The sequence below is a fragment of the Passer montanus genome, unplaced genomic scaffold, assembly GCF_014805655.1.
Source record: "Passer montanus isolate IOZ18808 unplaced genomic scaffold, ASM1480565v1 scaffold141, whole genome shotgun sequence".
NCBI classification, from domain to species: Eukaryota; Metazoa; Chordata; class Aves; order Passeriformes; family Passeridae; genus Passer; species Passer montanus.
This window is the reverse complement of record NW_024361053.1, coordinates 741,252-762,384: the sequence shown is the minus strand read 5'-3', so window position 1 is coordinate 762,384 and position 21,133 is coordinate 741,252. Positions and strand designations below refer to the sequence as shown.

The 21,133-nt window shown below is 40.5% G+C and overlaps 1 protein-coding gene across 1 annotated transcript in view; it reads right to left on the bottom strand.

Annotated features, from left to right (window-relative positions):
* ABCD2 (ATP binding cassette subfamily D member 2) overlaps positions 1-11,344 on the bottom strand; it is a 41,318-nt gene extending 29,974 nt beyond the window's left edge. Inside the window, exons 1-4 of the mRNA XM_039700538.1 lie at positions 10,181-11,344; positions 8,659-8,839; positions 4,151-4,272; positions 1,251-1,419 (exon numbers count right to left, since the gene is read on the bottom strand). Of these exons, the coding sequence (XP_039556472.1) occupies positions 1,251-1,419; positions 4,151-4,272; positions 8,659-8,839; positions 10,181-11,104 (1,396 nt within the window). The 5' untranslated portion in view covers positions 11,105-11,344. The remainder of the gene's footprint in view (positions 1-1,250; positions 1,420-4,150; positions 4,273-8,658; positions 8,840-10,180) is intronic.
* Between the last annotated feature and the right edge of the window lie 9,789 nt (positions 11,345-21,133).

Sequence of the window (21,133 nt, the reverse complement as noted above, 5' to 3'; positions counted from 1 at the left end):
ACTGTAAGCAAATGAAATCTTGGGAAAAGGCTGCAGAGAAAAGAAGCGTGGGGTTCAGATATAGTGACCTAAAGGGAAATGAAGAGCACACTTGCATATCTGACCTGTATTTGGTTTTGGTTTTAAGCACAGTTATGTAAAAAGAGCCCCCAAATTACTTCATTGCTCCAGGAGCTACAGACCTTTTCTCATGCACATGACAAAATGCAACAGTTATAAACTGCCATTTCTTTTAGCATCAGCCAAGTATTACCAAGATCCATAAGATTAAGACATCAGCTACTTCCATACCTATCCACCATGCTGTGTCACACTTTCTTATGATGAACCTTGCAGGAGGAGCTTTGAGAAATATGAGCTGAAGGGCAGCACTGTTGAAATCGCTGCAAATTATTTCACAAAGAGCCCTTTGGGGCCTATAACTCTACTGAGGCTTGACTTTTCAAAAGCTAAAGGAAGAGAACAAGGCTTTTCATCACCACAGAGGGCAGCAGCAGAAATGGCATGTTGGGAAAATGAGGAAAAAACCCATTGCAAAAGCTGCCTTTGAGTACCTCAGAGAGAAGCTGGATGCAAGAGGCAGAGAGAGGTGGCACAGTAAGGAGTGGATGTACACAAAAAATGCTCCAGGGAGGGTGGAGACAGAAAGACAGCGGCACCAGAAAGACACAGGATGGGATCAGGAGGGCAAAAGTACATAATCAGATAATTTGGGAGGTAAGGAGAATGGGAAAGTTGTCATTTTCAGTTGAAGACTGCCACTAAATTATGAAAAAAAGAGCACAAGCTGATCTTTAATCATGGAAAACATAGCATTTTTGGAAAAAAATACTGAACCAATCTGTCTTTATTCCTCCTACTCAAAGAAAATAATATGATGGTTGAAGATGAAAATGTTAGTGTCTCAGCTTTTTCTGAAAAAAAAAAAGAATGGTCTGAGGAAAACAAGCACTGCCAGTATAAGTACACAAACATCACCATCACATATGATAATATAGTTGAAATGCCTTTTCATTGAAAATTCTTACAGAAAACCATTTAAGCCATTTTGTGTATTAGAAAAGTACACCATAAGGACAGAGTTATAAGGAAGCAGGGGTTAATATGAAAGGCAACATGATCTATGGGGCATTAAGGCTGAGAAGCTGATTAGCTACAGAAAAAAAACAAACCTCTGTTCACCTCCTGTCCCACTGCTCCATGCCTCCCCCACCACCCCTGGGAAATTCATACAAATATGAATTAATTACCTTTGATTTCTAAGGGCCCATTAATGTGTAACTCTGCCTTATCTTCACTCCTGCTGTTGTCTACAGACTCTTGAATAACAGCAGTTCTTTTGTAGATGCCTCTCTTCACCTCGTCAAAGACTGAAAACATGTTGTAGACACGGGCGGTGTAGCCTGCTAGCTCAGTGACCTGAGAAACAACAAACGCCTCATTTCAGTTTTGCTTCACAAATTCTACAAATTAAATGCTTGGCCAAAGATCAACATGAACAACAACATTGATCATCACCCATCGATTTCCATTCCTTGAAATGCTGTGCTAACCCATATGCCAACTGTAGCTCCTACCAATCAGCAGTCAGGACAGCTGAGTTAAGCCCATGCAAGCTATCACAACTCCAATAAATGAAGAGGTTGTAGAGACTGCTCATTTCTGTAGTCTTCAAGGAACAGAGAACAGCTACTAACATATCTGAAAACAAAGAGGCTGGTACACAAGAAAAAACAAAATCTCTGTATTTTCTAGCAAAAATAGAAGTCCACAGAAGTGAGAAAAAAATGGCATCTATAATTACTTATGTTTACTTGCTTGTACTCCTGAAACCTCCTGTGGGAGAAGTGTGCTTTTCTGTGTAAAAAAGGCAGCACCAGGGCATCCTAACTTAACACCTTAGAATAGAACTGGGCATTTTTAAGATGGTGAGGTCTCTTAAAAGGCTTACTCCATTTTTTTTTTGGTCCATTTGCCACAGTTTTCATCTGGTGAAGACAGAAAGAACAGATCTCTGGACCTCACAACCTTATATTCATGGGCTATTTAAGAGCTTCCAAAGAACTGCCTCCATCTGCTGGTAGTAAAGAATTAAGCCAAGGCCTTTTTATTTTAAATGTATTATTAGATGGTTTTAAAAGGATACATTTTTATACAAAATGCAGAGAGAACAAGAAAATTAGATCAAGATTATAAAATCCTTGGCTTGCTGTGGTTAAATACCTACGCCCCATGACTGAGTCTACCCACTATGGTGTACATAATTCCAAGATTATTTGAAATAACTGGAAATAGTTCCATAATTCTCCTGTAAGTTTCACTATTTGTGCCAAACTCAGAAGTGAGTGCTAGCTCTGGCCACATGGTCATCATTTCACCAGGATGATGGAGAGATTCCATGTATGTGATAAATGAAACTTGTACCAGCAGGGCCCCAGGAGAACCATAACATGTAGTAAGCTTCTATACCACGACTGCAGAAACTCACTTTGCTCAAATACTAAATGCTAACACCTAAAAGACTGCAAAGAAAAGGTGAGCCCACCTCATCTACCCAGTGAATTACACTGACTTGAAGTAGGCTGCCTTGGTGGAGGAGGTGGGCAAGAACTGGAACTGCACTACCACTTGGCATGGGCTGAAGTACACTGTGCTTGGGAAACTGCCTGAATCACAAAATGGGAATGACAATGTGAAGTACTGCAGTGTCTTTTGAGGAGAAGCATAAATGTAAAATTAAGATGGAAATTCATAGAACTGCTCTCTGGTCTCATGCTGTCTCAGTTAGTATCTTACCATGTTATAGACAAAGTGAGTTTGTTCAGTTTTTCCTCACTATTTTGTAGGTACTTTTTGCCACAAGAATAAAACCACAATTTTTCTAAGTCCTCATGTACACTATATAAATGACTTAAAGGCTGAAAACAAGACAGATATTGCATCAGTGTATAATAGGTTATCTGGCAGTATCTTGACAGCAGAGATCAGGCATGGGAACAGCTAAAAGAGAATAGGTTAAAAATCACAGCCCATTAGAAGGACTTCTGAAAACAGCACAGACACTGGCTTTGTCAAAGTCTGTATCTGCAGGTGACAGACTACCCCTCCTCTGACAATTTACAAGGCTGTAGTTGTTGTGGTTGGATTCCAAATAACAGAATCCATAGTCTTTGATTAGCTGCCTACCTAATGCATTCCTCTTGCATTGCACTGGGAAAAGGGGCTCCCACCAAAGGGATGAGAAAACACCAATTAAAATATGAAGAACAAACATTCAGAAGGAAATGTTGAGATTAAAAGCACTAACTCACTTTTCTTTGGCTTAACAGCTGACATTTAAAGAAATCCACAAGAGAAACAAGAGATTAAAGCACAGCTCTACTGGAATTTGGGTAAGGACCTGAAACAACATCTCTGATCTTCTAGGTGAACATTCTGTACTTCTAGACTACTTGTACTCCCAAGGTGAACTTTTTCCTGCTAAAATGTCTCTATTTTGAAAAATTACTTACAATTTAGCAGGTTCACAAGATACTGAAAACAGCCTTACAGTTCAAGTGCCCAGAAATAAGTTTTCAATTCTCCTTGTTTTTCATAGAGAAACAGGTTGCCCAGTGAGGTGGAGATACCCCATCTCTGGAAATATTCAAGGTCAGGTTGGATGGGACTCTGAGCAATCCAATAATAGTTGAAGGTGTTCCTGCTCATGGAGTGATGAGGTTGGACTAGAAGACCTTTAAATACTCTTACAATTAAACTATTATATGCTTTTATGACAGTTCCAACAGAAGAGTCCCAGTACACTAAAAGCAGACAGCCCAAATTCAGGTCTGTGCTCCAAACAGAAGAGGAATTTGAACCTTTATCATTGACATTCCAGGAACTTCAATTGCTCTCTGATGACACCTGGACACAAGTATTAAAAATTACATCTACACGTTGCACCATACAGGCAACTGTGCACTTTATGTCAACTTAACTATGTCAACTTAACCTAAAGATCAACTACCAGTTCAAATATCTCCATGGACCTAGTTTCAATAGAATTTGCCTTTAAAAACTGCACTACTTAAAAAAAAAATTTTATATTAAATGTAAATAGTTTATCTTTTTTTCCTCTTCTGTTTCATGCATGCAGGATGTACAGTACCTCTTTGTATGAAGACATAATCCTTTCAATAGCATCTGCTCCAGAGATCAGCAAGTTTCGTGATGTAGTAAAAGCTTCTGTTCTTTCACTAACCATTGCCTGTTTCTGCCCATCTTCCAATTCTGAATGTTAAAAGAAAAAAAAAAAAGTTTTGTTAAGATATTCTGCTGATATTTATCTCTACAAACTAAATTATTATTGCAATGTGAGCTATTATAGTGCAGTTTTTCTCTTTTTTTAAGAAAAAGTTAACTCTATGAAGAAAACCTTTCAAAAAACTGGTGAATGTAACTACCATAGCTTGGTCAAAAAGAACAAGTGGGAGCATATGGAATTCATCTTGTTCGGCAAAACATCCTGTTATTTTATCTATTTATGTACATGAATCATTGTCCTTTTAAGGTATCATCCTACAACATTAATTTTTCAAAATATGAAAAAAGTGAAACCTAAGCAATGATCTGAAACAGGTTTTGAATATTATTTTTAACAGTTCTGTGATTATTAATTTTCAACCTTACTTATTTACTGACTTCATGTAGAAGGATCCATTCACAGTTGTGTAAATCTGGTAACACTATTATCTTTCTGTAAGAAAGCAGTAAACTCTCTTGGTATCAAAGGCATGGTTTCAACAGGATAACTGTCCCCCACAATGAAGTTTCTTTCTTCATCTGACCTCAGAAGAAAGTTGTAAGGCTGTATTTCTGACACTGCATCCTGTTAACAAGAGTATTCTTGCTCCAAAGAAAGGACTTGTCTCATAAGAATGTCAGCAGCATTAGGCAAGGAGAAAACAGCAGCAGAACTTATAGAAGATATGTGAAAAGTAAGTATATTTAACATATCTACACATACCATCTTGCTACCATGGGTCTCACAGATTCAAGCTGCAAGGTTTGTTTCCTGAAGGAAACAAGATTTAAAAAGAAGTTCCTGACTATTTTGAGGCTAAATGTTGTTTCAGTGTTTATAATTGCAGCTACAAATCGGTGGTGCAGTAAACCAGTGGTGTAGCAAAGCACTTTTAAGAATTTTCCACATAAAAGATTTACAATGAAAGATCTGAAGGGTTTTCTGCATCACATAAGTTTATATGTATCTCCATAAATTGCTTAAATCTTTTGCAGAATGGGATCTGGGCATGATTTTTTTCCTAAAATTTTCTGAAGATTTTTTAAGCTTCTTTTTTAAACTAAGCTGATGCTGGGAATCCTGCTAGGCAGGGTACTAGGTGGATCCACTGTGGCTCCTGTTCTAGCAATTGTTACTAACACCCACATTTCCCAAGTGCTCATGATCAAGAAAATCTAGGAGGAATTTCTTGCAGGTGTAATGAGACCATAAATTTCATAGGCTATGCAAGGGTAGAGCAAACAGCATTTTCTTACTCTCACTCCCCTGACAAATCAGATTCTAGAAATCTGGTGTCTGAGACTCTACAGGCAGTACCAAAGCCAGATGTATCTTTCTGTCTTTATTAGTTAAATTAAATGTTATTCTGTTTTCAATTACACATCCATAAAGGATTCCTACATAACTAGATCACTGAAATACACTGTATTACAGAGAAATACACTGGAATAATTATCCAATATATCATTAATTATATAATAATACATTATTAATTATATAGCATTTATTTAGTATTTAATTATTATTACAGTGAAATGCAGTGGAATAATTATTTAATATAATAATAATTAAACTGAATTATTCCACTGTATTTCACTGAAATAATTAATAAAAAACTTTTAAAAATTGCTGCATCATAACTTTTCATATCTATACATATATATGTGTGTGTATATATATACACACGCAGAACATCTATGGTATTTTTCCTGGGGTTAATTATGCTGTTTTCTCACTTCAGTTTTATATCAGCACACTGTCAACTAGTTGTATGCAATCTTGCTGAGACACAGTGAGAGACACACTTTAAAAAAAAAATACAGAAAAGCTCTTGCAAAGAGCTCTCACTTCATGTGGCTCTCACTTAAAAAAGTTATTTCTACTCCAAGAAGAACACATTTAGTGAATAGGGAGAATTCAGTTAATTCATTAGTAGAAGAGGATTTGAAATTTGTTTACTTCTGACACAACCAAATTTTGCTGATCTTGTTGGGATTATAGCACATGCAGCCTATGCTATATAGAACCTCCACAATTAAATCATCAGGAATCAGGTATGGTTCAGGTATGAAGCAGCATTCCTCCCCCATGTAAATGCAGTATTAACTGATGGCTGCTTCCAGCACCCAGGCCAGCTCACCTAGCAAGAGTTTAAGGATCTCTATAAGTTGCTGCATCAGTCAGATTAGGGGTATTAAAAAATTGAAATTATACAGAATTTATGAGCATTTCACAGCCCCAAAAAACAAACTCTTCTATTATATAACCCACCAATATAATTTTTCTTGAACTTTTTGTCCAAAACATTTTTCATATGGCTGGCCTCCTGTGTTTGAAAGCGCCACATTTAACAGACAGTCTCTGTTTCATACAGAAGCTAAAAATTCCATTTTCCTCTTCATTTATTTAATTGATAGTCACACTTATTTTATAAACAAATATAAACATTTACTGTGTCTAGAGAAATTGAAGTCCTGCTTCAAAAAATACTCTCCAAATACTCTCCATAAACTGACACACAACACTTGGAATGTGAATGGTTTAATACAAAAAGAATGAGAAATGCTATCAAAGAAAATCTTGTCTTTGCCACCTAAATTCTTCACTGAAATATATGACACAGTTTTAAAATTTCAGTCAGAAATATCACTGTCAAAAAAGGTTCTTTTTTCTGATTACTGAAGAATTATGTTTTTACTTTTTCTTTCTCCTTCCTGAAGAAGTGTACAAAATTTATGGCTTTACAGCACTACTCTCAAGTCTCACGATGGTACCAGTTTTGTACATGTCCCTGTCTCTTTTGATTCATCCTAAAGCAACAAATCGACTGCCTCTTCCTTCAGATGGGAACAAACTTGTGTGTGATCTGCAAAAAACCAGTTTTCCCAAGCAGGTCAATGGTAATTTCAGGTGTGCTTGATTCTCTGAATACTTGTAATACTTCACAGTGGTCTTGACAGTGCTGCCAGTGTCTTGTTTGTGAACCACCATTATGGTAAGGGCCAGGACTCAATAATAAACCCCATGTTTTAATAGTTTAGGTTGCTGGTAGCAAATATAATTCTGCTTTACAACGGGAGCCACTGCTGCATCTTTGTTCCCTCCCACATTTGAAATGTATTTAACAAAAGAACAAACATGAGTAACAGGAATGTTATTTAGTTTAGCATGAGTACAAGCTCTTTTTTATTCATGCTCTAATACCAAGGAGATATTTACAGCATGTGATTAAATGCTCCTTTTCTTGATTGTACTCATTCCCATCTCAGCAGAAAGACCCTTATCACTTTTTCTGTTGTGCTGATAACCTTCACTGTGAGGTGAAATGCCTTTGTACAGCCTCTTCAGTTTGGAACAAGACATCCTGATATTTTTGAAGCTGTTCCCAGGATGCCAGCCAGGGTGTTGATGTAGTGCCCTCCCAAGCCACGTGATGGGCAGCAGCCCAGGGAGCTGAGCACCCAGCCCTGCACTGGCACAACTTTTTAGTGAGACAACTAAACCACATGGCACTGCACAAAGCCATGCTACAGCTCACACCAAGCTTGTCCACTTGGACAGTCCTGATTTGGAGCAGAACTTCCATGAAAGAAACAGAACTACTACACAGAAAAGAATTCACTCATTCCTAATTCAAAATACACAATTTAGAACTGATTCTTCTTTAGACTTTGTAGGATTCATGTTATACGAATCCTATGAAATTCATAATATATTAAGTTCTAATTGTGCATGAGGAAGCCTGTTAAACTAAATTAACCAACAGCCCTCCTTAATACCTTTCTTTCTTTAGCTCTTTTTTTTTTTTAATAGCATCTGCAGTAACAACAATATTTGAGTCTCATTTAACTTCAAGGATAACTGGGATAGGATGTCAAAAATTATACCATCCTAGCCTGGAATTTGAATTTTACTTTCTCCCAGGGAATAAGGGAAAATCAGCGGTTTCCAACAGGTCAACAATAACAGAAAAATTACCTATAATTACCTGTAATTACACTATGGTTTATGGAAGGAGAAGATAAGGACTCTAATAAAGTTCATAGTATCATTTTGCAAAAGGAGATACTGTAAAAATTAGCTTGCCATTTCAACAGTGACTAATGAAAGGGAGAGTGCAATAATCACTACAATCTAGTGTGATACCAGGATCCTCTAAGTCCTGACTTCATACTATTTATCACACACTCCAAGTTGGATCATTTGCTCAGCTGACTTGCTGCGCTTGCAAGTTATACATAAGGCACAAATTGTTTTAAGAAAGTTTGTGAAAAATAAACCAATGTGAACAGCACTCAAGGGAACTACAAGCTTTTGAGGACATAACTTTAAAGAAATATTTAGAAATTAGATGTTAAAAAAGATGTCATTACCACCATCTGCAAATCCCGTTGCGGTGATGATGGGCACAGCGACCATGATCATACCACAGCTACTCCAGACATACTTCATCAGGAACTGCTCTATCATGATGTACCATAAACGTTTGGACAAAATGAGATTCATTTGATCTGTCAGATCCTTGTAGCTTTTTTGCAGTTGTTTCAATTCTACCTAAGATTAAAATAATAAAGTAATTTACACAATGAAACAAAGATGGACATGTAGTACAAGATACATTCACATGTGTAGAAGAAATAATCAGTACCCAGAGCTGTCACTTCTGAATCACATCTGCCATGTGGTACTTTACACTCACTGTGCTGCAGTCTCACAGCAAAAGTGCACATCTCTATGGAAGTCAGTGGACCTGGTTCTTATTCACACCACTGTCCCTCGACAGAACACTGGCAGGTCTTCAACTCTTTTAAGATCTCTAATACACACAACAACATAGCAGTCACAACAGCTCATGCTAACAACCAAAATAAGATTGATTTCATGTCCTTTTAATAAAGTTGCAGCTGTAGAGTTTCACAGCAACTGAAAATTATGTTGGAAAGCATTTGGGAATCAATTATCTTCAGTGATTTAAAGTTGCAGAGTTGATTCCTGAAATGCTACTTGTTTCTGCAAGCAGTCTGGGGAAAAAGGAGAATTATCCCCGGAGGTTTAACAAGTCAAAGACAGTTGCAAGTCAATATGTATTCAGTTCAAGCCCATATATGTGGGAATTGAGAAAATGCGTAATTTAGCTGCACTTAAAACATGATTACAGATAGTTTTTGAGAATGATTGTGTCTACAAAAATAAACCATTAATGTTATATAATCATTGCTTGAACTGAAAGAGTAAGACTTCAGGCTGCTTTCCAGCTTTCGCTTTCACCTTGCATGAAACAACTTTTTTCCCAATTGTGTTTAAAAGGTATTACAGCCAAAATTTACTTCTAATAAAAATATGAAGAGTCTCTTAATAAGGTGGCTTTAAAACAAGCTACTAGTTTATGTAACTGTGATTGCAGAAGTACTGTACTTATGCTATTTTAAGACTGGTGACTACATCTTTGCTTGGCTAAGTGAAAGAGTGTCAAAGGTTGTAGCGTGCTCTGAAGCCATCACAGAGTTTCCCCCTAGACTTTCTTGTGTGCCATGGTTGCTTTTTCTGCCGAATTAAATATGGTGGTTCGTACCCATGGCTGGAAAAAAGAAGTCTGGAAAAGTTAATCAGAATGGACTAGGTGGGGAAAACACAGCAGTGTAGATTAGTTTTCTAGATAAGCATAAGATCCATCTGCAAAACCAGAACACTGTCAGAGTTCAAGGGAACTGTAATCTGCTCCCCCCAGACACTGCTTGTGAGACGGCATTTCCTAAGAAATGGGAAGTGCCAAGCTGTAAACAAGTTTAAATGTCAGAGGGACCCAAAATGCTCAAGAAGGGCATCAGGGGAAGCACGGGTCCACTCCGGCATTGCAGAAGCTACCCCAGGGCTTCCAATTTCTCTCCTCCTTACCTTGTGCCCTCGGTAAAAGGCAATCTCTTCCACGTTGGCAATGATGCGTGAATGTATGAAGCGCAGATAGCCCTTCTTGTGAGCCTCCTCAGCCACCAGTTTGCCAAACTTGGGCGAGCAGGCTTTGAGCACGCGGGCCGTGGCATAGACGACGAGACCGGCCAGGACAGTGGGCCCGATGGGGTTGGCTCCCCGGGAGCGCGCGGTGCGGATGAGGGTGTAGGAGGTGAGCACGACATCCAGGATGGGCTTGGTGAGGTTGGAGTAGAGATGAGCCACGGACTGTGAGAACATCATAATGTCCTCGGTGAGGGACTGGTCAGGGTTGGCCAGCCGCCCGTCCATGCTGATCACTTTGTAGTAAGTTTGGTTGGCAAAGTAGGTCTCATAGGCGTGATCCACCAGGCGCGTGCGGAAGGCCAGGGCCAGCTTGCACTCCAGGTACCGTATGGTGCTGTTCACGAAAGTTGCTGGGATTGCAATCATCAGCCACTTGATCAACTTGAAGATAAAGCTCCTGGGCTTTTTCTCCACAATGCTCTTCACAATTTTTCCATCGAGGGCGGCCACATAGATGGAAAGGAAGGTCCTGGATACCAGAGCAAACGAGTGGAGACAGAGCAAGCCCAGCTCGGCACTCACCAGCTTCGGGAAGAACAGTTTGCGGAGTTCCAGCAGCTGCTTGAAGAATTCCGCGTCCACGGCCGGAGAGGCTCTGCCCCGGCTGCCGGTGCGGTGCGGGACCGCCCGGCCCGTCTCATCGTGCGCGCCGCCTCTGCCGCTCGCCCGCTTCACACGCCCGCGGATGATGGGGTAGAGGATTTTGAGCCCGTACGCCGCGGCCAGCAGGCACGCAGCCTTCTTCGCGGCGCCCGCCCTGCTCCACTGCACCCGCCTGGCTGCCGCATGCAGCATGTGGGCCATCCTGCCCGCCTCGGCACCGCTACGTGCCGCTCCTAGCGCGGGTGGCTCATGCTCGCTGGGAAGGCCGGTCCCGCCGGGTCTTCATCGGGGCGCTGGGCCCGGCCCACCGCCGGCCGCCCTGCCGTGACAGATGCCGAGTGAGCGCTGCCTCCCAGGGGTGATGGTGCCTTCAAAGCGCGGCGCGTTGCACAACGCGGCCCCGCGCGGCGCAGCCCGCCCCGCCGACCACCATTGGCTGCGCCCGGCCACAACCGCTATCGCTCGGGGCGCGGCCGCGGCGGCGGCGGCAGCAGCACCGCTCCCCCGGCGGTCGGCCCGGTTCACGGCGGGTCTCCCGGCGGTCGGCTCCGGCCGCACCGTTGATCCCCCGGCGCTCGGCGGGTCCGCGGAGCTCGGCCCGGCAGCGCGCCGGCTCGCCCCAGGCTGCCGGCCCTTTCCTTCCGCCTGCCCTGCGGAGCAGGCTCCGCCTCCGGCCAGCGGCGCGGGGGGAGCGGCACGGGGGGCGGCGGCGCCGGAGAGAGCTCGGGTCCCGCGGCAGCCCCGGCAGGATGGGCAGCGTGTCACCCCCGGCACTGCCCGGGACGGGGGGGGCTGTAAGGCCGGCCCCGGGGTGCGGGAGCCCGGTGCGGGAGCGACGCGGCAGAGGGCGGCGCAGCCGGGCCGGTGGCCTCGGGCAGCCCCGGGTCGGAAATCGGCCGCGCGGCCGCGGCGTCTCCGGGGCAGCGCCTGCACAGTGCGCGTAATTTATTTCCTGTCCCCTCGCCGAGAGGAAACCGGTATTGTGCACTGGCAGCGTTATTAGCCCAAAATAACCCCGACCGAGTCGCACGGCCCCTGCACTGAAACCCGGCCAATTTCACACAAAGAAAGCCATGGTAAAGGCAGTTGTCTTGCTGCCTTATTTTTCTATTTTCTTGATTACTTATTTCTACTGCTTCACTTGTTTGGAAAAGGTATTGAAATTACAGGGTGAGGATCAGAGCACTTACATACTCCGGTACTTTTACACTTTGAAACTGTAGTACTAAGGTAACTGCATAAGGTAGTATATGATAAAACATTAGTTTAGAATGTGTATACAAAAGTGTGTTTTTACAATGTGATACTAGGTGTTTATGGCAGAGTGTTTATGGTAAAGAGCCCGGTTTTTCCCTAAAAATGGAGAGTGAGGCTACCTGCCTCACAGTAACGCAGCAAATACTGTGTTAAATAAGTCACATTACTGTCATAAAACAACCCCCCATTGAACAGAGTGCAGTGATGATGTTTAGGTAGCAACACAAGCTTCAGGATGAATGAATGCTAAAATTGATTTGAGAGCAAGTGAGGTTTGCTTTTAAAAATGAGATACCGCTTTTCAAAACATCCAAGTTGCCTTCTAAGAAGTCCTGTAAGCCAAGACCAGCAGGACAAGAAGGAAGCAAGGAAGATCTATTTCTCATTTTTTTCCTAGGAGGTTGCAAAAATTGAGCCCATAGTAGTCTGGACAGTTTGGTAGAGAGGATATGAGGTAACCTTTAAGTGTATTATATTTTTGTCAGTGAGCACAGGCCAGAGATCTGGACACAGGCCCTTCTAGCTTTTTTTTTTTTTTCCTAAATGTACAACTCAAGATAAGCTAGGGAAATGTCAAAATCTGTGGTACAGAAGACATTCAGTTAGTAGGCAAGCCTGATTTCACTGCAGATTATTTTGTCAGTAAAATAGATTTTTCAGTGCACAAAGATACAAGATACACTGGCTAAGAACTTGCTTTGCTTATGGCTTCTATTTTTTAAATCATGCTCTCCACTGGATACTTCCCTTACTGGCTTGTGTGTAGCACAGCATAGTCTTAGATTTTGCCAAGCCACAGCTATTTGCAATATTCCATTACTCTAGCATTTTCTTACCAAGGGGAAAGTTCACAGATCTCTTTCGGTTCTGTGTATCTGCTGACATTTCACTTCACAGGATCCTGGATGACTGAAACTTCTGGTGATTTGGTGGTTAGTGCAGACGTACACCCCACATTCTGATCTGTGGGAACATTTAAGTGAAGCAAATCTAACCACACAGAGTTTTCAGTCAATAGAAGGAATGTATTTCCTTCTTTTGAAAGGATGAAGAAAAGACTGAACTGTTGTTTTAAATACCCCCTTTCTTCTGTTCTTGCTGTCTCGAGAGTTTTGCTCTGCCACAATCCTGCTCAGTAATCCATGCACAAACTCCTCTTTGTGGAGCATGGCCTTAGGTGTTAGATTTTTTTTCTTTCTTTTTACTGCTGAAGGCAGGAATTTTACTACATTTAGTCATAATAACACTTCCCAGTATTACTGGAAAAATAACTGCCAAAACTGCAGTAATATTGGTGCAGTGTTCTGTGCTCTGTAGTCTCCACATTTTCTACTCAGTTTATAGTAAACTTCTGGAGATATGTGTAATCATATAAATTTGAGTAACTGAAGCTGTGGAATTGAAGGGATGCTGATATTAGATCCAGGCTATTTGGGGGTTTATCCTTTCTTAAGGAGAAACTAATTTTTTAGTGTCAAGTGATTGGTTTTTAATCATATGGTTAGTTTTCATAAAATGCTTTAAAGTAAGTTGTGTGCATTTTTTAAATATCAGAACAAATAACTGAGGAGGAAGAATATATGGCAGCAGTAAGTATCAGGGTGACTAAAGTCCATTAATGTTTGTATATGCAGGAACTAGAGTGTAATCATGACAGCTGATGCCTCTTTTTTATCTTCTGTTTTGTGCCTTCACCAGCACTTTATCCTTGCACAACTTTGTGGTTGTGATGAAGGTAGTGGAATTGGAACATGTAGGCTCTTATGCAAGAGATAATCATAATCAATCATTACTCAACAAAAATTTTTTCTACCATTTGATTTAGCGTTTGAAAAGATTATGTGCAATTTTTTAAGCAAAAGGCCATTTATGTGATGTCTTATATGATCCTGACAGAGGGTCCAATAGCTGTAACATCAGTTTGCAGTAAACTGACATTTCCTTGCTGCTTATGGAATTATCCACTGTGCCATAAGGACATACAAAATAATAATTTTTTTTAAAAGTACTGAAAAATAGATATAAATTCTGTGTGTTGAATCATTGCTGTTTAGGACCTTTACTGAGATGTGTGTGGGTCATGCATTCAGTACATAGTGGTTTCCATGTGGATGAGTTTATGTGAAACACATAACATGAATCCACACAGCGCTTGTTTTCAATTACTAATAGTGAACTCTAAACAATATCCAAAATCTGATGTACTGTAATATTGTAAGCTAGGAGCGTCAGGTTTTTCTTTCATTTTGAGCTGTATGTTTGCATAGTGGTGTGGGAATAGTAGGATTTCATTTGAGTCAGATTCAACAAAGTATGAACATAGAAGCCATTATTCAAGTAAATACCTTTCTCTGAAGTACTTCCAAACTTTCTATTTACTTTAATGTCATCACTTACATAAGTACAGAAATACACCCGCAGAATTAGTTTGCAACGTCAAGGCACACCAATTGCAAATTTAATGTTTTTATCAGAAAAGGGTGATAAGATAGCCTGACCTTTGATTTCAGATTTGTGTCAGCAGAAATTATCTGTTTATTTAGTCTGGTTTAGAAAGGCTATTGGCTATATTCATGTACCTCAGTAGAATATCCAGACACTGTAAATCCTTTAGGTGTAAATCCTTAGACAAGCAAGAACTTCAGTTTGAATGGCACAGATGTGGAAGCTGGTTGAAGAAGTGTCAGTGTGGTGAGACTGGCCTGATCCTACCAAGCAGTTGATTCCAACTCTTTTGGTTCTAATGAAGCTGTAAGGGTACCCAGACTAGGCAGAGCTATGTTATCACAAGGGGAGAGAGAGGAAACGGGAAGATGCTATTCTGTTGCTTGGCTCCTGGAGTAAGCATCACAGAGATGGTGTAAATGGGGTGCATTCCTGCACCAGAAGTCCTTTTTCCCTTACTCTGTCTTTAGGGAGATACACACTTGCTGCTGTAAATTTGAAGCCTGCGTGACTTGTAGGTTCTAATAATTTACCCATAAGGGATTTGGGTAATCTCTCTGACAGGACAGTCAATAGCAGACTGATCACTAACAGTTCTGACTTCTAAGAACAGTGGTATTCTAGAGAGAATACAGCTCTAGAAAGAAATATAAACAAGTTGTTTTCCCTTTACAAAGTGAGAAGGAGAGGAAAATCAGCAAGGGTAGAGGTCAATGTCAGCTGCTCCAGGCGTGGTAAACTGTTGAGTGATGTTCTCAGACAAGGAATTTCACTTTTAATATTTAGGCTTTAATACCTAAGCCTTTAATATCTAGATTTCTCTTTCTTGCTAAATGTATTCCATACAGATAATTCAGCTGAACCAGGATGTGTCTCTTTTATGCCTTCAGAAGTCTCAAATACATTATGTATATTTTTCAGGTTTTGCTTTAAATTTGTAAAAGTTTCTATTCTCAGACCATCTGAAGAAAATTCTAGTGCTACCTTATTAAACCTTTTCTCAAGTGCATTGTAAACTCTTTAAACAAGCTACATGCCAAGTGCAAGAGTACAGGCATAAGTGGTAAAATCATGTAGCTGGTGTCAGTTAACAATGGTGATACCGGCAGTGCCCACAGCAGAGTCAGTGTTCTACTCTGTAAAAGTGAAGGCAGGAATAAATCCAGAAAAATGCTTCTTTTACTCCTGCACACCAAACACGGGTTCTGCTGCCATAATTTTGTCATGCCTCAAGAATTCATTTGAGGGTTTGCAGCTGGTATGACAACAAAAAGATCATCTACTGCAGTTTACTTATTAACTCTTATTTGGGAGACTTCTAAATATTAAAAATAAGCAAACAGGCCAGTGCTTCACCCAGCACAGTATTCTGTCTCTAGCAATTACTCTAAGCAGATACTCAAGAGAGAAAAAAATTGCAATTTAATGTGATGCTGCAGCTTCATACTCACTCAAGATTTAAACTTAACTGTGAGAGTCACCAGTTTGGATTTGGTTTTTTTGTTCCTGTCTTCAGTAATTCCTTCCTTTGTAATGAGCGTTAGAGTAGGACACTTGCTGGAAAGGAGAAGATTCATGGCCATTTTAAGTTGTGAGGATTTTGTGGGACTGGGAGGTTTGGCTACTAAACATTCCTTACAATTACTCTTAAAATTATTTGTTCAGTCTCTCTTGAAATCTTGTAATCTCTTATGTAAATAGAAACATCTGACAAACCATTCCTCAGATTTACCATTTCATATGTGAAGAAACACTCCTTTCTGCTTAATTTGACCCTGGCTCCCAAAAGCTCCCACTTATGCCTGTTCTGGAAGAGGCATTCAACAACACAGCTTATTCTTGTTCGCTCTCTTCCCTGCCCCCTCACGCTGCAACTTCCCCATACCACTCAGGAGTTTGTCAGCCTCTGTTCCATATTGGTCCTCAGTGCTTGAGTGCATGAAAACACGAACTAAATAGTCTCTTCCCTTCCCTTTGCATTTTATTCAATTTCAGGACCTTCCCTATTATTTCACAACTTCTTTATTTTCTTAAAACCTTCAGTAACATATGTTGTCAACAGCCTTAATTAAATCCATCAAGATAGCAGCAATCACTCTTTTCTACATGTGTTCTACAGCAACTTCCATCTGTAGGAGCTCCACTGGCTTTTCACATGCTGGCCTATAATTCCTGCTAATTTTTTTGTGCAGAAGTGAGCTTTCCAGATTGCCACAAAATTATTATTTTTAAAATTGTGTCACATTTGCTACCCTCTGGTCTCCAAGATGACTCCAAATTCAAGTGGTCCTTTCCACAGTGCTGCATTACAGAACTCTTCATTGAATACCATTTAGTCCTTTCTTTTCTAGTCTTCATTCTGCCTTAATAAGATAATTTTGACCTCATCTGCTGTTATTTTCACTTTGGACAGATCAGCACGGAGTTCCCCAGGAAAGATTCCTGCATAAAGTTCTCCCGTTTCCTCATCAATGAATACTGATGAAAAAGCCTAACTTTTTTTTCCATTACATTTGTGTCTCTTCTGAGCGCTCGTGCTGTTCCTTGGACATTGATTGTCCCTTTAGGCTTTCTAGAAAGATTTTGCTCCTAGTTGATGTGAAACAAAAATATTTAGTAGTTTGGTTACTTTGCCTAGTTGTTTCCCATTTTTTTCTGGCCTGTTGTAACTGTATTTGTATTTTTCTCTGAGTTTGTGTTCCCCTCTGTTATCTTCTTTTTGCTCTGGTTCAGATTGTCTCTTTAAGTCAAGTCTGGTATCCTTCAGCTTTTTCCTAGCCCCTTGTAAGGACTTAAGTCTCTTAGCTCTCTCTCCTGATTTGCTTTAGACACTGTTCCCTAACTGGAGTTTGGCACATCTACAGAAGATTCTTTGGTCTTTGTTAATCTCTGTAGAAATACTGTTTTTGTAAAGTGAGGTTTATCAGCACGAGACTCTGTAACAGATCTTGTGCACTGTTCTCCATCAAGCTAAGGATAGCACTTTGTCTTGAGGGTTCATTCTGTAAAAATTTATTCCATCCACATAATACCACCTAAGAATGGCATCTGCTTCATGTAGCAATGTGTCAACCTGCTGTTGTCATTGGTACTGTCCTGGCTGCTGGTTTGCCACGTGGATCCAGTCCCATGTTCTGCCCAGCTGGGCATTGAATTTTGACCTAGGTAGATTAGAAACTTCTCTGTGAGCTAGCCAGTTTGCTGTGTTTGGAAACTGTTTAACCTCTCTACAATCTTCTATCTCTCCACCCTTTAAAGGTGAATAGGGAAAGGCCTTTTCATTAAATTAATTGAAAGAGAGATCTGTCTTTCAAGAGGAACTACTTTTAAAAGGGGAAACTTTGTTTTTAAATAAAGCTGTGTCTTCTGTTTTGAACTTCCTCAGACTCTGTCATGATTTTGCAATATCACAGCCATCTTTTAAAAAGTACTCTTTCAGGCAAAACCATCAACCAGGTTGCTATAAAACACCACAAGATCAGTGTTGCTTTATTTCTCCATAAGCTGATCTCTCAAGGAAGGGAATGGCATTGAGTATGGAAGAAGGCCATGGAAGGCCTGGAAGAAGGCCATGCAACTCTGTAAACAAAATTTAAGCACTGCATTTGCCAAAGAAAATCTTCTACTTGGAACAGAGTCAGGTTTTTTTAAGTCATGCATTCCTAGCATTAGATAATTAGGTCAATATTTAGGAATCTAAATAAGTGTATCCTGGTATTTAAAAGTGGCAGAAATTCTCACCCTGCATAGAGATGGGAAAGCATTTTAGCTTCCCTACATCTTTTATGCAGTTTTCTACAGATGGATTTAGTTACCTAATGCTGGATATCAAGATTAAACAAAAAATCAAAGTTAAAGTATGTTAAATTAACATTTTAAAAAATCAGTAACGTTGTAAAAGATTTAAACTTAACTGTGAGAGTCACCAGTTTGGGTTTGGTTTTTTTGTTCCTCTCTTTAGTAATTCCTTCCTTTATAATGAGCATTAGAGTAGGACACTTGCTGGAAAGGAGAAGATTCATTAAGAAACATGAGAACTATTTGCAGTTAGTCCTAAGAAATTCCTTGGAAACGCATCTTCTCTCTGTTTCCCTGTTGCTGTCTCTGGTATGATTTTACATCAGCAGTGTCTGTTCACTGAAGGGAACGTGTTTAGGGAAAGAAGCATCTTCAAACCCTCAGGGTACAATAATGCTGCAGACAGAGTTGACACACACTTTGAATGCACAGTTTCATTGTCCAAATTAGCTGCTTTCTCTCTGGGTGTGTTGGGACATAGAGTAGGGCCCTAACTTAAATGCTCGAGACACCCATCAGAAGACCTCCCTCTCTCTTATTTGATTATTCAGGAGTTCTGTAAGTACCTGCTCAAAGCTGGGTGCCAAAAGTTGCACAGTCAACTTTTCAGCACCAGCGTCCCTGGAGAAATGCTTTCTTAGCCTGCTTTGGGCTGCTTTGATATGTCTCTTATATCTAGAATTGATCAGATAGTGAAGAAGCATGTCAGAGAGGAAAATTCAGGTGCTGAGGGTGGGAAAGCTGTTCTGAAGTTCCTGTATAATACTTTTTAAACGAAGGAATATGAGATATAGTTATTCTGAAGTGTAGCTATAAAAGTTAGAAAAAAGGGAAATCCTTAAACTTCAGTCTCTGACAAATAGAGGAAGCCTCTTTGTTCTATAGTTACTTCACTTCCCAGAGAATCAACTAAGCTCTATGAAACTCACTCTCATGACCTTTTAAAAATTAATAATTATGTCATAAAACTCTTTGAAATTATTCAGAAATTCAGATTAATTATTTCAAACTTTTAAAATGTTGACAGTCAAGGCAAAATATGCAAACATTGGAAATATAATCATATTCATCTCAGGTCTTATTTAATTATTTACTTTGCCCTCCTCAAAAAAGAACTGATATTTTATTTTATGAGTGTTTGAAAGGTCATTAGCTTTATTTGCAAGAAATAATTTGAGGAGGAGAAGATTTTTATGTTGAAAATAATTAATTGAAGCTGCCATGTAGCTTCTTCTGGATAACTACAGATAAAATAAGTCTAAAATAAAGAAAATCCCACTTTTTTCCTTTAAATCTAGACAATACTGTGAAAAAGTAAGAGTAAGGTTGATATAGAAAATATATATTAAAAATAAATTGTAAAAGGGATTTGATTATGTTATATATGAAACAACATCTTAATATTAGCAAGTTCAACATTTACACTAGATAGAATTGAAAATAAAAATTATTTGAAGTGAAGAAATTAAATAAATTTTCAGTCTGTCATCTGTCATATTAGCTGTAGAAACACAGACTTAAAATATAAATGTAATTTATAATGAAGATTTTAATGTAGTGTTGTTACATGAAACAATTATGCATACTTATCAGATTCTATAAACAGCCTAGCCAAATTAGAAATATTAGAAAGAAAAACATCTTGGCTAATTTTTAATTTCAAACTCCTAATATCTACTCTGAACACTCTTCACATTGTTGTACTAATGCTAATCAAACTTTAGTACCCTGAAAAATGTTAGGCTAAAGATAACTCAGGAAAGAAACACCACAGGAAAAGATTCATGTAGGATTTTGATGATTGTTTTGTAAATGGGTGCCTGCTTGCTGAGACGATGGAAGTGAGTTAATAGGGAAGGGAGCAAGTGGAGCTGTGCTGCTGCCAAGAATCCCGAGTGGCTCTGCATCCCCCCTCGAGGGTTTGTCACATTCACACACAACAGCTCATCAGGCAGGACCACGGGCAACAACATCTCCCTGTAGGAAATGCTCATCGCTTCCCCTAAATATATCTGAGGAAGAGCGGGATGGAAAGTGCTCTCTTGTCCTAAAAATCACAGTGGTTGTAGCACAGACAGCTAAAGACAAACCAATTCACTTGGGACAAGATGATCATGACTCCTTTGGGAAATGGCGATGGCTTTGGCAGCAGCCTGTATGGAAACAGCAGGGGCAGAAGAAGGGCAGCAGCAACCAGAGCATCGCCTCTTCCCATTATTGCCTCTCTTGGCTTTCTGCATCCTTCCCCTTTGTCTGTCAGTCCCTGTACCACCCCTTCCTTCTCCTCTGCCAGCCTGGGGCATGGAGAGCAGCTGCGCTGGTGCTGGCAGGGAGGAGGAGGCCCCACAGAAGGGCCCTGTGGCCCTGCTGGGAGGCTGCAAACCACCCCGGGGTAGCCATTGCCTCTGCCCTCAGTGCCAGCAGCGCCCAGCGCAGCACTGCCTCCCTGCCTCCTCAGCAGCACAAAATGAACTGGGTGGGTGGCAGTCGGTAAGTGAAACTCCTCACAGCTGACAGAAACTGCTCCATGCTGTGTCAGTGTCCCTCCAGACTGGGCACCGCCATGGTGTGTTTAACAACCCTGATGCCCCCTCACAAAGCAGGCACTGCCATGTTGTGTGTGGCAGCCATGGGGTCACTTCACAACCTGAGCCATGGTGGGCTTCAGGCTTCATTTCCCCTCACAAACTGAGCACAGCCATGGTGTGTGCTTCAGGCCTCATTTCCCCT